Source organism: Orcinus orca, chromosome 5, assembly GCF_937001465.1.
Source record: "Orcinus orca chromosome 5, mOrcOrc1.1, whole genome shotgun sequence".
Taxonomy (NCBI): Eukaryota; Metazoa; Chordata; class Mammalia; order Artiodactyla; family Delphinidae; genus Orcinus; species Orcinus orca.
In genome coordinates, this window is record NC_064563.1 from 138,940,055 (window position 1) to 138,961,696 (window position 21,642).

General features: G+C 47.2%; 1 protein-coding gene across 4 annotated transcripts in view; it reads right to left on the reverse strand.

The window, feature by feature from the left end:
- Positions 1-21,642, reverse strand: part of RUNX1 (RUNX family transcription factor 1) — a 243,651-nt gene that overhangs the window by 35,354 nt on the left and 186,655 nt on the right. For 3 of the 4 annotated variants that reach the window (XM_004264541.4, XM_012539492.3, XM_012539493.3), the window contains one exon: positions 3,197-3,388. The exons of the other annotated variant lie outside the window; for it this stretch is intronic. In XM_004264541.4, coding sequence (XP_004264589.1) covers positions 3,197-3,388 — 192 coding nt within the window. The remainder of the gene's footprint in view (positions 1-3,196; positions 3,389-21,642) is intronic. 4 annotated transcript variants of the gene reach the window in all.

Here is a 21,642-nt window from a genome sequence, read left to right on the forward strand (position 1 = left end):
TGTTGATGGCAACACACACAAGAACAAAACTCAGCCTCTTAGTTTCTCTGGTTTTGACGGTTTTCTGCACCAGTAGATTTCACCCCGTCTCCATTTTCCCAGAAAGGAGGGACTTATGTAGCTTAAATGTGGTTCATCATTTTTGGTAAATCAGGAGTCAGATTCCTAAAATGACTTGCTCGGGTTGCCTGAAGCCATCTCTAGGGGGTAGGTGTGGCCGCATCGGCAGCAGTGCCCTGTTGGTCTAGATTCTGCCCTGGTCCATCTTGGAAAAGGACATGTGTCAGTTTTCTTTCCCGTGACTGTAAAAGAATTCTAAAACTCGGCTGTAGAAGTTCATGATGATGTCCTGACTTACTTAAACGCGTAGCCACGACAAAATGGCTTTCTGTTCAATTTTAAAGACCTGGTAAAGTAGGAAGTTGAAATTAACCTCAGCCCTTTTATAGCTGAAACCTCAACAAATAAACAGTGGTTTGGTGGCATGGCAACCTGGCCCCCTTTCCCATCTGCACCCTGCTTCAGATCATTTGAGATGTCTATTTTGGGTGATTCTCAAGCACATCTCCTTCTAGATACATAGAGGCATTATTCTATATCTATGATTTCGTACTGAAGGAGTTAAAGGGCCAGGCATGACCCTCTGATGAAATCCTAGCAAGACAGGGTGTAGCAGCCTATCAACTCATGATCTCTCCGAGCCCGTAACTGTCGACAACTCCGCCGGGCTGAATACATCCACACATTGGTACGGCACTGCTGTAAAACTGCTCTGACTACTTTGGGGAGGTTTTGCTTCCAACTACTGCTGCCATTTCAAAGCGAGCCATAAACACATGCTGAATTTTTATATAAAGCATCTTCTTAAATATAATACAGAAGCTCTAGCGCTAAGCTGGGAAAATAACCATTTTCCTGTCCATCAAGAACAAAATGAAGGTTCTGGCTGAAAGAGACTTTACTGTTATCCTTGTTAACTTTCTAACTTCAGGGAGAAAAAACTCCCAAGGGTCTACTCAAAACAGGACGAAGGTAAAAAAGCATTTTCTTATGGAAAAAAGAAAGAAAGACTAAGGAAAAGTAGATTTACATGAAAATCTCCCAGATACTTATTTTTTAAAAGTTGTTCCTACAATTTTACAAGTGACACCCTGAACGGCAAATCATGTTTTGGAAGGAAAGAACGTCAGCGATGTAGTTAACACATTCTCTCGAGTAGCAACTAAGCCTCCAAGGCACTCTAAAAGCAAGTTATTACTACTTAGATGTTGCAGAAGTACAAAGTTTTTAAAAGGAACAAGAAACGGGGTTAAACCTGATACTCTGCTAAGCGTACAGTATTCCAAAGAGCTGAGGAATGCCCGTCCGTGGCAGTGCCTCCGCCTGAGAGATGCTGGCTGCTGAGGACAAGAATTCAACACCCCACCCTGCCGTTTTCTTCTTGGTAAAGAGAGTGTATCTGACCAGGAGGGAAATCAGATCTGATTCACTCTTCACCAAAACTGAAACCAAGCTGAATTCACGGTGACGATTTCCACTTGCCCCCATGTGGTTACATTTTCCATTGCCTTTCAAAATGCTTACTATTTTTAGTTCCAATAGCAGTAGAAAAAGGCAAATCCCTTTATCAACCTAGTAGTAGAAATGGTCAGTTATGTCATGAGAGAATAAGAGAACAGAAGTCTCCTCTTAGATGTTACAGATGGAATCCTGAAGATGACATAGATGAATGTAAATGGCCCTAAACACAAGATCCAGCCATCCCCTGGAGAATTTTATTCTATTTAGAAGAAAAGTGGCATTTTCCCCTCAAGCCCATCTCTCTCACTTAATGTGCCGTTTCATCTAATTTCTCATACACACTTGCATTTTGGAATTAAAAAAAAATCTATATGCATATTTTGAATAAGTATGCAATGATTGAGCACCAGGACACCAATGGTTTCATGGGACCTCTTCTTAAATACACCTAAGATGAAACTGTAGATGAGAGGCAGCCCCCCAAAATCAAGCTGAGGTTTCTGTGGTCCACAAAAGGGCGACTCTACAGAGAGGCCACTTAACAGCTGTCTGCATAGTATCTTATGGGAGGAGTTCTCTGGGAATTTCCCCCGCAAATAAAAATAACTTCCCCCAGAATCATGACTGTGAGAGTGAATGGCATGGACCATCGGGCTCTGAGAAAGAGGGTGGGTGTGCCTTTAAGAGCCCCACATGTGCTAATCCCAAAAGAAACCCACGGGCTGGAAACCCTAAAGGACTTAGGATGCTTGCACATCTCACAATACAACTCAAACAGAGAAAACACCCGGGAAAGCTAATTTCTGCTGTCCCAGAAGGGCAAGGAGCATTCCCCTTGCTGGCCACCTGCCCTTTCCCCCAGATGTGTTGCTTATCTCTTCCTTCGAGTTAAACAAGCCTGACCCTTTGAGAAAGGAATCTTACTGTGACCCTACCATACACAGCTGTGTCCTGCACAGCACCGAGAAAACGACTGCCTTTCGGAAATTTGACATGGTATCACAGAGCAAATAATCATTGACGTCAGTGCTTTCTACAGTGTAAATGAACTCTGTGTATTATCTAATTTGGCACAGTGGGTTTTATGCAATTACTGTATTTTACAGTGTTTTTGCAATTGCCAGCTAACCCCACGGTGGGAGGGGGGATAACCCGCCTTCTTTATTGATTGCAGGCTTACGAATTGCAATGAATACCCTTGATGGGGTGGCGTCCAGACACTCTTCCTATTTCTTTACATTTGCCAAAGCACGTATAGTAAATACAAACCCCTCAAGTAATCAGTAAGAACTTGAAACATCCTGACCTTCACCTGGCCTGATGTATGTGTATGTGTGTGTGTGTGTGTGTGTGTCTTCAAGCCAAGGAGGTAAGAAAATAACCTAGCCAAAGATAAGCTTAAAAAATTCGAGATCTGATCTACACAGCGATACGTATCTGTCCATATCCTCTCTATACCCTCTGTAGCAGTGCCTTTCAATCTGGGGATCTTGTTACCACGCAGATCAGACTCAGCGGGTCTGGGGCGGGCCGAAGACTCTGCTGTTAACAAGCTGCCAGGCTGCTGGTCCGGGGACCAGCCGTTTCTGAGTGCGGACGAGGAGCCACAACCGGCCCGGGTGGGTTCCGCCCAAGGGTGAGGCGGGAAGCGGGCTCTGTCCGTCCGGGTACTTACCCTGCATCTGACTCTGAGGCTGAGGGTTAAAGGCAGTGGAGTGGTTCAAGGAGGCCCGAGGGTTGGGTGTAGGGGCCGGATGGTGTGGGCTGACCCTCATGGCCGTGCGCCGCAGCTGCTCCAGTTCACTGAGCCGCTCGGAAAAGGACAAGCTCCCGGGCTTGGTCTGATCATCTAGTTTCTGACGATGTCCTATTGCGGGGAGGGGGTGGGGAGGGGAGAGGGAGGCAAGAGATCAGAAAAGGTACCGTGGATTTGCTAAAACTCGGGCTTTTCTCGTCTTTCCCCTCCCTCTCCCCTCACCCCCAGCGTGGATCTGCTGGAGATCTGCACATTTAGCTGCTCCCGGGGTCAGGGTGGGGGGGGATTCGGGGCCGCTGTCCCCACGGCAGACTGGGGCCCCTTCTGTCACACTGGCCGCTGGGCGCTCCGCCCAGACTGGGCCCCGGCACCCACCCCAACCCTCTGTGCCCGTCTCCACTGGGCGGGATACGGTGGGCACGCGGGGCTTGGTGGCGGTGGTGGCACAGAGAGAAGGGGCATTCGCTGTTGGCACTTGGCCAGGAAAGGAGCCCTGCCAGTGGCATCGGAACAGCTGCCCCAGCTGCACACCCAACCCCGGGCAGGTTTCAGAGGCAGCAATGTGGGCCCTGGAGCTTAGAGGCGCGCCCCTTCTAACAGGAAGCGAGGTGTGGCTGCAAGCCCACAGCCCTGGGAGGTCAGATTTCCTGTTAAGTGCAGGGCACGGGTGGCCCCTCTCCTCTGCTAGCAAGCTTTGCATGAGCATCCTTTCTTCCCTGAAGCCGACTTCCCCAGCTTCGGCCTTGTCCAGTCCAAGACTCCCAGCAGGCCGGGCCCACTGGAGCCCAAAGGGAGCCGCCAGCAGGTTGGCCGGGCTTCCCCAGGGGGCTCAGGGATCCGGGGTGGGGAGTCGGGCCCCTCAGCATCTGTAGACACAGCAAGTGTCCTCGCCTCGCTCCTGGTCTAAATTGCTATCACCGGGCTGCAGCGGGCAGAGGCCATTCACTCAAGAAGGGCCAGGGGGGTTGGGCCTTAATCCTTCATCAAAATGTCTTTACACCAGAGACTCGGGCTTGTCAAGCAGAGCTGAGGCTCCCAGGTACTGATGTAACCACGGGGGGGGGGGGGGGGGGGCGGTGGATTCATTCCTCTTTCAGAGAGGCTGCCCTCCTCCTCCTTACGTTGAACCAGGATGGTTCGAAGAGTCACTGACCAATTTCACAAAACCCTCGCCGGATTGTCAAGTGGCCTCAAACCAAGATTGGAGAAGCAGCCTCCTTGCTGCCACGCTCAAGTGCCCTTTCGCACACCCGACCCAGTCCTCAGTGAGGAAGAAGATCCCTTGATTCCATGCCCCCCAGCCCGGCGTGGGAGACGTATATTTTAGCCCAGCTCCCGCTGCTACGATTATAAAATTAAAATTTATAACTTGTATTATGGTTCCAAATCTCCGTGGTTTGCCGTTTCTTCCTGCTGCCAGGCCCCATGGCACAGTTGACACTGTCTCAAATTCCAGACCAGAAAAAGGACGCACTATATTGCAGTGATTTTTATCATGAACAAGACCTGTTTTGGCTCCGAGATGAGGAAAAATACTTAAGCATAATATTTGTGTAGTTCAAATGCAACGCTCCCTCTTTTCATGTGTCACCAAGGCAAATCTGGACTCTGATTCAGCCCCACAGCCCACAGTACTCGGTCTGAACACAAGGCAGCCTGAGTCACGCGGGCCCAGCACACATGTGAGAGGCCTCTTACCCGCTGAGTATTTTAAGCACCGGCCTTGTGGGCGAAAGGCCATGGGGCCAGGTCCCGGAACAACCCCTGTCGTCCCTTTCCCTCAGAAGTACGAAAACATCTTTTTCTAGAACATTCTATTTCGGTCCACCATGGACTCATCTATGGTCCCTGGATGGAGCTTCCCTTGACTCCTCCTTCCTCTTATCTCTGTGATACATTCTCGGCTTCCCGATGGTCAGACTGAAAAATCTGAAGTTTTCTCGTAGAAGAGCAAACAATGCCAACTCAAAAGCCATCCCAGGCGTAGTAATTCAGCCCTTTAAATGCCTACCATGACCTGGTGTTAGGGGTCAAGCAGGGAAGAAGGCAGGACAAATGATTCTGGAAAGTTCTACCTCCTCAGAAAGAATGCCGGTTGGCAAAGCTTTGGATTCTCTGGCCAGCCTTTGAAGAGAGGCCTTCCATTGTGTCTGCCTCAGTCACCAATCTTGAGTGCCATCACACACCACCAAGAAACCAAACGGGAATAAGTCATTGCAGGTGACAGCCACTACTGCGGCCAGGAGCAACGTGAGATTACTTTTTCTTTATGAGACCCCTCTCATTGCCCTATGCTTAAAAACAAAATAAAAGAAAGCTTTCAACACGTGAGCAACTTCTGCACCAGCTGACACCTGCCAAAGCCGTAGTCATTTACAGAGATTAACTGATGACTGTCTGCTCTACTAGGAATGTTCGGGCATAGCTCTCAGAGAAAACAATTCTTCACTCTAAGCTATTTCTTAAGCCCTGAGAGTTGCAGGGCTGAGTTTACTGCTGGAGGAGGGGATGAGAGTTCATCTCACACCCTCCCCATGCTGTGATCCACAGAGTAAGTAAGAGCGTTACTGCCCTCCCAAGGAACCCTGAGCCCCTCCCTCACTACTAGTGCTAGAGAGCTGTGACACCAAGGCACGGGGGAAATAAAAAGCATTATCATATTAAAGGTGTGGTTCTGATGTGTTTATAAGCTAGATCAAAGGAAGACCTAATTCCTCTTTTCTGAAACCATCAGATTTCGTGTGCCAAAGAGCAATGTTTTGCGTGAAACGTAGAAGCTTCTGATATAAACTTTCAAGCTGGGGGAAATGAATGCGTTACGTCTCCAGTTTCCTGTATCTGTGTGCGATTAGCCCCCTGAATTTTAAATACAGGAGTATGGAAAATGTCCACGATCAAATTCACTTTTCTTCTTTCTTACTGACTACTGGGCCTCAGAGGGCAATAGGGAATTCAACCCCGGTGGTAGAATTACGCAATGAAGCCTCAAACACGTGCATGCTGGCAGCCTGGCTTTTTGAACACGTTGGAAGTCAGCTGTGTATGTCTACGTGGTGGTCCTGAAAATAGTGGCTACCTCAAGATTTCATACTGGGACATCTTACTGAATCTTTAGCAGAGTTGAAAGAGACCCTAAACTACGTTTCTCTATTACTATTTTCACATTTTCCAAAAAGTACTTGATTAGAATTTTATATATATGCAAAACTATACGAAGCCAAAAGAACAAAAAAAGAATAAAAACAAACTAATCCCATCTGCTCAATTTTACGTCTTCATTCCAAAGACATATGTCCTGCCGTCTTCTGGAATGGGTGCCCAACGGGTATCCCTAAATGTTAGGATATTTGTGATGGATAATGAGACCAGCTTTCAGTTTTCTGCTATAAGAACTATAGGCTGAGTAGGTATATGCATATTTCACTGACAAATGAAGTGCTTTTTCAAAGAAACATTGTTGATCTGTGGCTGTAAGTAACTGCAATACAACACAGATCATCCTTGAATTACAATTGGGTAATGTCCCAATAAATCCATCCTCAACTGAAAATATCATAGGCTGAAAATACATTTAAAATACTCAACCCACCGAACAAATTAGCTTAGCCTAGCCTACCTTAAACGTTCTCAGCACATTTACATTAGCCTATAGTTGGGCAAAATCATCTAACACAAAGCCCATTTTGTAATCAAGTGTTGACCGTCTCAAGTCATTTATTGAATACTGTACTGAAAGTGAAAAACAGAGTTGTCATCTGAGCACAGAATGGTTAAGTGTATCAGTTGTTGATCCTTGAGATGGCATGGCTGATCACACAAGCATCACACCACACATCAACGGCCCGGGAAAAGAGCAAAGTTCACGATTTGAAGTGTGGTTTCTACCGAATATGTGTCGCTTTCACACCATCATAAAGTCGAAAAATTGTAAGTAGAACCATCCTAAGTCAGGGACTATCTGTATATGATTTTCTATGAAAGAAAACAGATGAGGCTAAGTTGTTACCTTTTCTTGGCAAGTTCTGGGTAGAGAGAATCATTTCCTGATAATCAAAATGCTTGTCCATGTTTCTGATATGAGTTTAGTAGTTTTCTTGAAAGATTCTCCGCAGAAATATTAGAAAAGGCATATACTCAAAGCAGTGTCATGATGAGCAGTTGAAAAAAATTGATGCAAAATGATGAGACCAAAAGGATATCTGTCTATATGTGTGTGTATATAGATCTCTATCTCCTTCCTTCCATCCATCTGTCTCACTGTGATTCTTCCAAGAGGATATAGGTTTTTCAAAAGATGTTTGCCAATCAATCTGATACTAACGACATACATCCGGGTATAAGAACATTGACATTTCCTTCTTTAATTTGCTATTCTTTACGACTAGGGAAAAGAAACCAGCACGTGTAGAGAACAGCTCATTTTTCCCGGTTTAACACTCCACCCAGGGTTAGACTGCTCTGGGGTCATCAAAGTCATTAGGACTTTAAAGCACTGGTACTGAACATGGATGTGATCCTTCCTCAAAGTACCTTGCAGGCGGTGAAATAAAGCTTCCTAGGACTTCCCTGGTGGCGCAGTGGTTAAGAATCTGCCTGCCAATGCAGGGGACACGGGTTCGAGCCCTGGTCCGGGAAGATCCCACATGCTGCGGAGCAACTAAGCCCGTGTGACGCAACTACTGAGCCTGTCCTCTACAGCCCGCGAGCCACAACTACTGAGCCCACGTGCCACAAGTAGTTAAGCCCATGCGCCTAGAGCCCATGCGCCGCAGCAAGAGAAGCCACCGCAGTGAGAAGCCTGCGCACCGCTATGAAGAGTAGCCCCCACTCGCCGCAACTAGAGAAAGCCTGCACGCAGCAACGAAGACCCAACACAGCCAAAAATAAATTTAAAATAAATAAATTTATTTAAAAAAAAAACCCTTCCTAACTGCAAACCTATCCATCTGCTGGCTAATTAAATGTTGGGAAATACGGTCTCATATTATATATTGTGTATAGATGATATCTACATAGATTTATACATATAATTGTATACATAGATTATATATAGATTGTATATACCTTATATACACAATATATAATGTGATATAAAATATATACTGATATATGTAACTATATTAGAATACATATTATAATACATGTTTATATATCATCCAACTTTACATGTACACAGGTAGCCTAACTTTCCCTTCCTCTATCTCCTCCCATATCGTTAAGCTTAGAAAACAGCGCAAGGTTGGAGTCCTTCTGAACTGAAGAAGGGCTGGAGAAATTAGCCTCGTTTTTTTCTTTTTTCTTTTTTTTTTTTTTTTGCGGTACCCGAGCCTCTCACTGTTGTGGCCTCTCCCGTTGCGGAGCACAGGCTCCGGACGCGCAGGCTCAGCGGCCATGGCTCCACGGGCCCAGCCGCTCCGCGGCATGTGGGATCCTCCCGGACCGGGGCACGAACCCGCGTCCCCTGCATCGGCAGGCGGACTCTCAACCACTGCGCCACCAGGGAAGCCCTAGCCTCGTTTTTTAACCCATACGTGGGAGTGAAGTTCAGAGAAGTTATGTCATTTTCCCAATCTCACAGAGTCAACTAGAGAAAGAGGGCAGGTCTGAAAACACACCCACTCCCTCAACCTTCCCCCACCACCTCATGCTCCGTGCACCTAGAAATACCCATTTCCACGACTCCCACGTAACAGAGAGGAGAGGCGCACAATGTCCCATGGTTGTCCATCACAGGGACCCCGGGCACTTGCATGATTTGCACACTCTGCCTTTACAGCCCCACTTCTGTTCCAGGCTCGTCCTTAGAACAGAAGAGAGCCAGAGTCGTGGGGTGACCCCTGGCAGAGAGCTGGGTCTCACACATCTGCAAGGGCATCCGAATCACCCGGACGTCCTGGCAGGGCTGGGATGGGGCCAGTGAGTTCAGAATAAGGTCCCGGTGATGCTGAGGCTGCTGGTCCAGGCACCACCCTGGGAGCATGGGTGTGAGCGCCAGCGATTCGTCCCTGTGGTGCACATACTTCCAACATGCTTCTCATCAGCCGGACTTGGAAATTAAAACACCAAATATACCAGAACTGTGTTTAGACTAAGTGCCCATGGACGCTGAGTGATGGCCTTGTTTTGGTGATAACTATTTTGTGGCCTTTAAAAAAAGTTTTTAAATTCTTCAGTGTGCTGTACAGAGTGGCCGAAAATGCCAAAACTCTGCCCGCAGAGAGGTGGGTTGTGACCGTCTCTCTCCCACCATCCCTGAGATGACTCCCTGAGTCGCTGTTGCAATGATCAGGTGGGTCTGCAAGGGGAAGCCAGCATTCTCAGGCAGCAAGCAACTTTCGCCCTGCCGTCTAAGGAAAGACTTTGGGGGACAGCAGAAAAGGGTTACTTGGATGCTATGAGTCCATTCCAGAAATGCAGCGGCTGAGACCTCTGAGCCCCCGCAAGGCTGGGGGTGCTAATGCGGATGCTATAATCCTTCTCTCCCTGAGAGATACAGCATGGCACCAGGGAAATGGGGCTGCCAGTCTGGATGTTAATAACTCTCCATCGTAAATCTGCTTTTCCACCCAACTTTCCTGCGGACAAGAGCAAGTCTCTTCAGCCTCCTTATCTGCAAGCCTGGAATTAAAGGACTAAGACGGATTACTGTGAAGGCCTCTAAAAGCATTCGCGGCAATTACATCTGCAGCGATTCGACTCAACTGGTTCCTGTCAGACGACTCTAAGCGGGGGCTTTCTTGAACAACTTCATGTGACATTAGGACTTTCAGAGTTCTCTTTCTTTTTTTTAGGCAAATACCTGACCTTTGGGAGCCATGAGACTGGTCTTCAGAGCTCTGTCTTGAACCCGGGATTCTCCCTGGCCTGCCCGACCCTTGGGTGTGCTGGTGGCTGGCAGCTTTGTACAAGGTATCCTGAGAATTCACTCTCCCTCTGCCCCCTGCTCTTTCATCCGTGGCCCTTTGAACAGTTACTAGTGACCTTGGACATCAGTTTTCCCAGATCCTTCCCTCTCAAGCTTCCCCTGAGCCTTTCCTGGTACCCACTGGCTGAGACATCCCGTTCTGTTTTTGCCCCTTCCCCATAATGGCCCAAAGGCCGCATCCAGAGGGAGTGGGCCATTAAACTCAGCTCAAGCCTGCTAGCAGGTTGTCAGGGGCTGCAGCTGGGAAGAAAACCACTCTGCTGAATCTTAATCCAGGGTCTCATTTTCCTGCATGTCTTATTGGTTAGAAAATAGTGATACTCTTTGGTTCCCTGCCCACCCCTCCCACCAGCGGCCAGAGGAATGTAAGGCTGAGATTAAGGCTTATCAACCTACCTGTGCAATTGTCCACCCGCCCTCACGCATGCGCCCCGTGCAGGGCTTCTGTTCCCCTCACTCATGCTCCTTCTAAACCACACCAAGCCAGTGGGGCAAATCCACTAGGACGTCACCGCTTCCTAGGCCATACATTTCTACTGACTGAGGGATTCCGCAGCTGTGATGCCTTACCCCAGAAGAATCACCAGCAGGGATGGCGATGCCTTTGGCTGAGAAGAGCTTTGGTTCTCTTGCAGGTGGCAACAGGGAAGTGAGTGACCCCTGAGTCGACCTGTGCATGGGGCTTCCCTATCCTGGGTCTTCCCAAACCGTGGTCCTGCACTGCCCCCTCACATGGCATGAAGCGCATGTTTTAGAGGTCAGGCTGGCATTTTGCTAAGCGTGCTTTCTAGGCTAGAAGGCAGACAGTTTGAATTCCCTACTTTGCTCCAGTCACACCGGCCATCTTGCTTCTGCTCCCATATGTCTGCCTCAGGGCCTTTGCACTTGCTGTTTCCTCGGCCCAGAACACTTATTCTCCAGATACCTGTGGACCAGACCTCTCCTATTTTTTTCCAGTCTTTGCTTAAATTTCATCTTCTCCCTGAGAAATTCCTGAACACCCTAGTTTAAGTTGCAAACCCCCTCCAACCTGGCCAACCCCTGACCCTTTACCTTGGGTTTTCTCCATACCATTTATTAATGTTACTTACAGTCTGTCTAGGCCCACTGGGCTGCAAGCTCCATGAAGGTGGGATGTTGTCTCTTTTCTCCACAGCTGTATCCCCAGTGCATAGGAGAGTACCCGGCACACCGTAGGCTCACTAAATGTTCACTGAATGATCGACCGACTGGCTGAACACTGGTGCCAACCAATTGTCCTCCATTAGATTGTAGGAAAGTAGAACTTATTTGGGGCAAAGGAAATGTGAACTAAAGTTTTCAGCTGAAATGGAACTGTAGAGGGCTCAGGAAAACTACTTGGGGAGGAAAAATATCATAACTGAACATAGAGAGTTTCACGGAGAATTGACTCATGAGACGTTAAACCGTCCATAAAACTTGTCTTCTCTATTTTTTTCCCCTTCATTACACAAAAAAATAAAAAAGAATGGATACAATAGTGTTAGTATTTATAGTGATGCTATATTTACAATAAATTGCAACGTATTTTTCATAGAACCCATATGATCTTGTGGGTTAATTTACTGTTTAGAGTTTCAAAATTAAAAGTAGTGACTATAATAATAAACATATCAGCAAGAACTTAAAATAAAAAAAGAATGGATAAAAGGCCTTTCGTGCAGAGCTGAGTGTAGCACCCTCGTATAAGCAAGGCACTGCTACAGCTTCCTTGTGTTTCTGGGAGAGAGCATCCCCATACACACACACACACACACACACACACACACACACACACACACACACATATGCGCGTGCGCGCGCACGTCCCTCTAGACATGGGCTAAGCGTCCCATGTCCCTCTAGACATGGGCTAAGACATAACTGCTAGAGCAAAGCACGAAAGGAAAGGTGTAGAAAGCTAACGTGGAGAGCAAAGCGGCGGGCTGGGGCTAGAGCAAGAACAACAATTAACCCAGACTTTAGGCCAACACAGGGCCCGCCCCCTCCATCCCTCCCTGAACCTTGCCCTCAAAATTCATGGGACAAAAACAGAAACAAAACTGAATTTCCTGAAGTTCCAGGCTCACAGTAACAGGCAGTGGAGTTTTTAGCTCATATGCATGAGCTCTTGGAGACCTGGGCCTCCCTAAAAGCAGAGGAGTCAGGATCTGTGGTCATCGGTCGCCACGGGTTACCTCCTGTTTCTGTCTGGTGACTAAGGAGGTCATGGTAGCTTAGAGCAGAGAACCCTCCTGGTTTCTTTTGCTCCTGACCAGAGGCAGCCCTCTGGGGGGCGGCGGAGGCAATCTCCATGGAAGAGTGCAGACAGCTCACAAGTTCCGGATTCATTCTCCTCTACAAGCTTGTGATTCCAAGGACTGTCAGCCCGTCCTCGGGGGAGAGACTGTCTCAAGAAAACCCTGGTAGAGGGTAACAGAAAGTAACCCCAGAGTGGCAACTGTTGGTCATGTGATCCATTTATCCGAATGGCCCCTGCTCCCCAAGGACAGGCTCTGTGAATGGGAGGTGACTTCGGAAGGGTACGTTCTGGTGGTGAGGCAGGGGTCAAGTTGAGAGGAAGTACTCCCCGAGGCTTTGACCTGGCTTTGGAGTCCAGGTCCCCAGCAGTGCTAGCTCCGGGAGGACAGGCGAGGCCCGGGGGAAGAGTCCACAGGCTGCGCCTCCTGCATCAGGCTGCCTGGGCGTTCCTGGTCTCCCCACCAGGCGTTCTGACACCCCTGCGGGTCTCCACTCCCCTCCTGTACCCGCACACACCACGCATAAAAGCCGGGGGCCCCGAGCCTGTTCAGAGAGGGCTGCGGTAAACCGAGGGCCCTCTGGAGGTTGGGTGGTGCCCCAATCAATGCTGGGTGAATGAACGAGTGACGAATGAATGCGTAAGTGAATGAACACCCCCTTCCTGAGCTAGGCTTACTCTGGGATGCACATCTAGCAGTGGGCAGGATGGTCCATTTCTCTTTGTTTTTAACAAAGGGTAAGGAAAGTTCCCTCCCATTCCTAAAAGCCCTCCTGTTGGTCCCTGGGGGAGCAGTATCTGATTCCCATCTCCTCTCATGTCACAAATGCCCACTGAATTCTGGGCTGGCCTCATGGCAGCAGGAGACCAAGGGGCCAGCCGAAGTCCTAACCCAAGTCCTTTAATAGATGGCTAAGCAGGCTTCGGCTGGTACAAAAGGACAGTGGCCCTCTGGCCGCTCACAGCTCTTGAGCACTTGCTAGTAAGAAAGCCAAGAGTGACTAGTGGTTGTTTTTAACAGGCCATTATCCCTACCTCACACCATCCAGAGAAGAAGCGGGCAGATTGTTTTAGGGATGATAGCCTCACTCAGGCTAACTTTTATCCACTGTCCACAGCTGAGTAGGAGTGTTTGTGGGGCAGGGGTCCTCCCCCCTCAGTTACTTGAACGGGCAGTGGCTCTTTGTCTGGGACTCCCTAAGAGTCACAGCACGGTGATGAAAATGTTGGTCCCAACACTTGCCACGTAACGTTGGGAGGGAAAGTTCCATTTATTCCAAGACACAAGTGCCCCCTATTCACCCTGATGAGCGCATCTGAGTCTGGAGTGAAGGACAAAAAGGCTGTCAGAACTTCCCTCCAAAACACTGGCACCATTCTGCCATCCCAATCCTTTCCAGATTGGAAAGCAACAGGCCTTCCTCCTTCTGTCTTTACCTTGGGACTCTGCCTCTGGAAGGCTGGCACGGTAGGCCCAGCCTCCCTGCTCTGCTATGAATGCAACAGGACCAGTGTTTTGAACTTTCTCTCCTTTTCACAACGTCAACAGTCCCTCTTCTGTAGGAACACTCTGCTGTGTGAAAGTATAACCTCCACTGGGTGAGGGCGCCCTTGTAAACTGCAGGTCGTCATGCTTTGTCTTTTCCCAGCCCGAGGGCCACCCCCACTCCCTTCCCTGTCTCTTCCCCACCCCACCCCCACTTTTTTTTTTTTTTTTAAACCACTTCTGCTTCCTTCATTTTCTTTGCAGCTGCGGCCCAAAGATATAGGAAAGCTACTGTATAGGATTTTGAAAGCAGGGCCTCTGAGAGCTTTCCAAGCTCCGTACAAGCCGGTTATTCTCTGGCTTGTTTTCTTTGGCTTCAGGTTAGTAACACAGAATGAGTCAAACAGTATTAACTTTCAATAGGGAAGTGGTGTGGTCAACCCAAGCTGTTTGCGGCTAGATTGTGAAGATAGGTAAGTGAGGCAGGTAGTGAAGAACTGCTCATAGCCTGCGAGGAGGCAAAGGGGAGAGGCAGCCTCACTCAGAAACATCCAGCAATGAGGTCAACAGGACTCAACCCATCTCTCTTAAGTTGGCTGAGGGATGACACTGAGGTCTCCGGCTGGCCAGCTTCCGGAATTTGGCCAGGTTGGGGCTCTGTAGCTTGCACAACTGAGCACTTTGTGGGTATAAGGATGACTTTTTCCCCCCGTCCTTTCTTTCCCTTCCTTCCTTCCTTCCTTTCCTCCCTCCCTTCCTTCCCTCTTTCTTTCAAATGATGCCAAAGTCATGGGAAATCTAGTTAGGATAATTGGCTCTCCTTATGGCATGTCACTCTGGGTGGACCTTTATCCATTTCTTTCCCCTGTTTGGGGTGTGAGTAACTGTGCCTTCCCCCCTCCCTCCACCTGGCCCTTGCCCATCTTCTTAGCCCTAGATCTGGTTCCCCAGGTGGATGGGCTGGCTGCAAAGCCGGGGCTCTCCTCCAGGTTGGGTGATGCACTTGGCGGGGGTGGGGTGGTGGTGGAGGTGATGCAGTCACTCCTACAGACATCGAATCTTACTTTTAGAAGCTGATAAGGATCTTAAAACCATCAAATCCTCTCTCTCTCTTGTTCTGCAGAGGAGGAAACGGAGGCTGCTGAGCTTTGCAGAACCGGGGCCAGGATCTAGGGCTCCCAGCAGTCTTTCCATGCGGCTGCCTCTCCCTTGCCCAGGGCTCAGGATTCCTCTTACAGCTCAACAGAGTGGCTCCGAGAACAGCTCAGCACTCGAGACTCAAATTTCAGCAGTTTCCAGTTCTTTCTCCCTGCACTTGGCTACTTATTTATTTTGAGACTGGCTGAATCACCCACGGAATAGAATGAGTTTCTCCTCCCAACCTGCTCTGAGCAGCACGTCCGCGAATGAACAGGACAGAAAGCCGGCCTCCGGAGCCTTGCAAGTTTCCCACCTTGGAGCAGCTGCAGGTTTTGACTCCTCCTGGGAAACTGGCACGAAGGCTCAAGGGTGTAATATTTCACCTCCTTGCAATCTAATCCAGAAATCTCAGGCGAGCAGCATATATAAAAAGCCACGGGTGGAAAAAAAAAGAAAGAAAGAAGGACTCAGCAAGCTGCCCTGCAATCTTTGCAATTCTCCCTAAGCCTTTCATGGAAAGAAAATGAAATAATACAGCTGGAGAGGAAAAACTGTATTTGGTTTTGGAAAAGAAATAGATCTTAAAATACAACTCAGTTCTCTTAACTGTCAAGGTTGCCTTTTGTCTGTTTGTTTCCAAAATGCCTAAAGGGTGTATAACAGTAGGAAAGAAAATATTAAGATATTTTAGTGGCAAAAAGTAAACTTTCTAAAAGTATGGATTCACAGTGGGGCTGATTAAAATGTCTCTATTTTTCTCTATGGTTTTCTTCTCATCAATCCTGGAAGAAAGTATGAGATGAAATGTACCTTCAAGAAACCAATAATTATTTTATTTAAGATCCCTGAGATTTTTGTACAATATAATATACATATCAAGAGTTAAATTTCCTGATTGTTTTTCTGTTCATCTAATTCCATATCTCTATATTTCTATTATTTGATAGACTGTTTACAAAGCACCTTGATATCTATTATCTCAATTCATCCAAAGCAATCCTATGCATTAGAGCTCATATAATTATCCCCACCTTACAGATGACTCAGTGGAAGCTTCTAGATGCTAAGAATCCTAGCAGATCACCCAGCAGCGTGTTCAGTTAAGAAACAACTACCTTTTGATAAAATCTTTGCTTGGGAAAAGAGACAAAGAAGCAGGGCCATATGGTGAACTTGGTTTTGCTTCAGTGAGGAGAATATTGGTGAAGTTGGCTCCGGAATTCAGTATTTGGGGTTAATAATAGGTAGCGTGGAAGGAAAAAGAGAAAAAAGCCCTCCCTGTATTGTATCCTGAGAGTTCCATCTGCAATGATTAAAAAAAAAAAAATTAGGGATCAACATGTACACACTGCTGTATTTAAAATGGATCACCAGCAAGGACCTACTGTACAGTACAGGGAACTCTGCTCAATGTTATGCAGCAGCCCGGATGGGACGGGAGTCTGGGGGAGAATGGCTACATGTATATGTATGGCTGAGTCGCTTTGCTGTGCACCTGAAACATCACAACGTTGTTCATCGGCTATCCTCCAGCATAAAATAAAAAGTTTAAGAAAAAAATAACTTGGCAATGGCAAGTATGTGGCCTCCCACTTGGGCAGCATTCCAATTGCTTCTGCAGTGAGGACTATGGGATGTGGGAAGGGGGCCCACCTGTGTCCAGGGCATGTGCTTTAATAATAACAGCTAATATTTAAGAGGTACCTCTGTGCCAGACACTAAGTATCATCACATGTGTTACTTAACTCAGTTAGCACAAGAATCCCCCAAGATGGGGACATCTTCCTAGTGTTACACCCGAGGAGACTGAGCTTGGGGAAGCTAATCTGATCACAGTGGAGACGTGACCTTGAATCAGGCAGTCAGCTCTCTAGCTGGGCTTCTAACCACCACTCCAGCCTGCCCCTCAGGCTGTCTCATTTAATCCTTACATCCCCCAGCAAGGTAGGTGTCCCAAGCCCATTCTACAGATGGGGAAATTACACAGTTAGTAAGTAGCAGGGCTCAGACGTGAGGCCAGGTTGGTCCAGCTCCAAACTCCTCTTTCACTCCCTCAAGCTCAGAACTCTCTGCTTCATTTCTGAAACTCGGGGCTATGCCCTGTTAGCAACGCCAGAAATGAACAAAAAGATGTGACTGTGGACGTTTCTCCTTAGCTCTTTAAAAGGAGTGAACTGGAAATATCATACATCCACTTCAGAGGTAGGGAAAAACAAGGTGATACGAGGAACAAATCCAAAGAGGGCCATAAACGTATATAGTTCTTAAGAGCTTAGTTATTTCAAATATTTACTTTTTATCTCAAATGACCAGAAGGCTGACTTCTAAGCCATGGTGAACAAAAACAAAAACAAACAAATGGGATCTCAAATGCTCAACATTTCAGTGTATGAAAGTACCCTGAAAGATTCAATAACAGGCTGAGTTTTAGTCAATACTTGCTTTAATGAACCCTGAGTATATGTAAATCATGGAGGTACCAAAGTAATGTATTGCCGCTAACTTACTTTATAGGGGTCTAGGGAGTTGGCAGATTAATTCAACTGTGTTCCTTAACAAAAGGCAAACAGGGCTTCCCTGGTGGCGCAGTGGTTGAGAGTCCGCCTGCCGATGCAGGGGACACGGGTTCATGCCCCGGTCCGGGAAGATCCCGCATGCCGCAGAGCGGCTGGGCCTGTAAGCCATGGCTGCTGAGCCTGCGCATCCGGAGCCTGTGCTCCGCAACGGGAGAGGCCACAACAGTGAGAGGCCCGCGTACCGCAAAAAAAAAAAAAAAAAAAGGCAAACAGAAAAGAACTTTGCTTTGGGTACTTAAGTGTCTTTCATCTACAAATGTATAGCCAGAATATTTGGCTTGGCTATTGGGAATTTTCCCAGTGACGATGCATAACTTACTTGCAGAAAGAACTCACTGCAAATATACCACGTGTAACTCAGAATATGAAAAAGGCATTTCACATCCACTGTCAGTGTTTGTGGTGTGTCTGATAATACAGCTGTAATGTTCAGTAATAGATTATACCTAATTTACCCCTTCTTTATCGTCAGCTTTTCAAAGCAAAAAAGCAAACCTCTAAAACAAATTGTTTATACAGGAAAAGAATATGGAAAAAATGGGAGAACACAGAAATGGCAAGCTAGCTCAAATGAACTTAAACACAGATCTAGGGCAAGGGGGTAGTTTTACTTAACTTACTTAAACTTAACCTGCATTTTTTTTTTTTTTCTTTTTGGTCGTGGTGGAGTGTTATCAGACCTACTGGATCCAATTCTTACTAATGCCTTTCTTAGCTACATGCCTCACAGGACAAAAATACAAGCCTTTGCAAAAACTCAAGTAGAGTTTTTTTTGAAAAATAAAAACTAGAACGTGGTTAGAGTATAAAAAATATTCTAAGTCCATCCCAAAGCTGACAAGCAGACGCATTATAATGCGCTGTGCCAACAGCAATCCGTCTGCAAACTGTGGGTCCACCCCCCGCCAGGAGAGTTTCGCACACAGAGATGGGGCCCATCTGGCTGCGCAGCGCCCAGGGTTCCGACACGCTTAGGTGCTTCCCAAAGTGCAACTAGATGGCAGCACGGACCTCAGCGGAGCTGTTCCCCAACCATCCCAGGTCAGAGGCCACTCCATCAGGTCACAAGGTGAGCAGGCCACAAACGAGGCACTGCGCATGCCCAGAAGGGTTTCCGACGGTGAAAGGTGGAAGCACTCTCATTGAAATGTGCTACTGAGTGTCTTTGGGGAAAGAGAAGAAAAGGCCTAGCAAACACATACCAAAGAAGAAAAATCCAAAAATCCCAAGGCGAATCTAGAAAGACACATTGGTTTAGGAAACTCAGAGTGGCCGAGTGTTTCCTATGCCCGCAAAGCTGGGCTGCGGCTAACGGGTCCAGGCACCGCCGCCCCCGAGGTGAGTTGCATGCATCTGACGCGAGAATTCAGACACCAAGAGACTCTGGCACATTTCATGTCAGTTTTCTCGATCAGTGTGGAAGAGCCTCTCCCAAGCTGTGTCATGCATGTATCTGAAAGGACCCAGACGTTAGACCTCAAATACTTTCGATGTTACTCAGGCAGGATTCTTCCCCCTGAGTTTGTGAAAACAAAGTTCAACCTTTGGGGGCAAAGCCATTTGCCCATGAGGGACTTAGGAACGGTGCCCGGAGTGTTTCAAGGGTCCATAAAAATGCCAGAAAAGAAATTTTACCTTGTCTAAATACAAAAGGAAAACTGAAAAAAAAAATCAAAATTTATAAATGTTTAATTGTGTCTAAAAAAATGAAACATTATGGCAACTTCATGAATTTTTAAACTTAGGAATCACAACTGTTTTTTGTTTAGCATTTTCTCATTTCCAAAGGATTCTAAGACTCAAGGTAAATAAGTGTTCCATCTCCTGAACACTGACTGTGTGCCAGACATTGGTTCAAAATGTTCTACCAAGACTGTCGCGTTCAGGCTCCCTGCCCTGGGAGGTGCGTTCAGGCTCCCTGCCCTGGGACGCGCGTTCAGGCTCCCTGCCCTGGGACACGCGTACAGCCCCTGTCCTTGTTCTGCGGAGGCTCAGCCAGGCTAGGATGCACCCCAGGTATGGTCACCCACATAGTAAGCAAATGCCAAAATGGGGATCTCAACCCGATGGCAATCACTGTGTTGACGGCAGCGAGATCAGGGCTGCAGGAAATTGAATGAGTTACTCATAGCCAGATAATTTCAACACCAAATGATAACAGCCGTTCAAAAACGTAGAGCAAAAAAATATCTAACGTAGGAACTGAGTGTATATGGATATGTCTGACGTATGAAGGATACACCCCTGTGGACGGCGGCCCACGGGGGTCAGCCTCTGAAGGGCACTGTTTGTGGGGCAGCCCGTGGCTTCTGTTTTTCTGATGATATTTTGTTACTCCTTCAGTGCAGACTAATTTAGATATTATCTCGTCCCATTGCCTGGTTGGACAGAAGAGGGAAGTGAGGACAAAGTACTTAAGAACTGCCTGAGTTCACACCCACTGGCCTGGTGGCGCCAGTCTGAAACCCAGGTCCCCCCAGTTCAGGATCTAGAAAACTTTATACATTTTTAAAAAAAATAAATTTATTTATCTTTGGCTGTGTTGGGTCTTCGTTGCCGTGCGTGGTTTTCTCTAGTTGCAGTGAGTGGGGGCTACTCTTTGTTGCGGTGCGCGGGCTTCTCATTGCGGTGGCTTCTCTTGTTGCGGAGAATGGGCTCTAGGCCCGCGGGCTCAGTAATTGTAGCTCGTGGGCTCTAGAGTGTAGGCTCAGTAGTTGTGGTGCACGGGCTTACTTGCTCCGCGGCATGTGGGATCTTCCTGGACCAGGGCTCAAACCCATGTCCCCTGCATTGGCAGGCAGATTCTTAATCACTGTGCCACCAGGGAAGCCTTATACATGTTTTAAGATTAAGAGATGGAAGCCTAAATGCAGACAAGATTTTTTTTTCTTTTAGCACTTCGTATACTAAATTCTAACAAGGACTGTGATATGTTAGCTTAGATCTTGACTTCACTGGTGTGGCATTTAAAATACTGATATGGGTTTGCAATGGTCTGGATGGAAGGAGATATTCAACGTCATGGTTTAAGATTCATTCCATGTTTCTTCTCTCCCCCATGCCCGCTATGTTAGACTGAGAAGGTACCTAGATCATTTCATTGGGTTCTCACTGGTACCTGGAAGGAACTATTTCCTTCCTTTCTGTAGCAATACAAATGCCACCTAAACATCTTGGTGACTTCTGTATAAGACAGCGCTAGTTACCAAGAGGTCACAGGTCTGCCCAGGTCTCGGGCGAGCTACTGAAGGGGATTATGACTGCTTCCAGAGGCAGAACCCTACTCCCTCCAGGGTCCTTTTACACACCCCTCACCCAAGGGACCCTTTCAGACCTCAGCCTAGATAAGTCCACTAAAAGCTCTATGAAGTCCACTAAAAGCTCAAGGGTCATGGAAGTCTTTATGTATATAAAATTCTTCTTTGATATAAAATTCTAGTTTGATGTTACTAAGCATAAAAACCAGAAAGACATTCTAAACTTCCTTGAAAATATTTAGGCAGGATAATCAGTGCTTTAAAAACTGCTTTTGCCAAGTCATCAGATAGTTGGGGAGTTCAGCACAGTGGGGATTACAGCACCAGTGGAAGTCACCCCAGAATGTCTATCTTAGCAATGAATTGCCTTTCATAGTGGGAGGAGGAATATAAGTAGAACGTTCTACCTCTTTGACCCTCTGTCTCCTACTTTATATTTGGGTGAGAGGGAAGAAGGAATTATTTCCTTTTCTTTCGGGGATCGCAATTTCATCTAGAAAGAATGAAAATCCAAATCCGACATTGGAAGGATCCAAGGAAAGGGGGATTACGTAGATCATCGTTCATTACTTAGAGGACATGCTTGAAGCAATTCCCAGCGAACCAAGTAATCGGGGATTGATAATTACGATCCTGAGGTTACAGATCCAGAAAACCGCCTGGCATTCCACTAACAAGTCAGGAGCAAAGAATGACACAAACTTGCATCCTCCTAACAGGC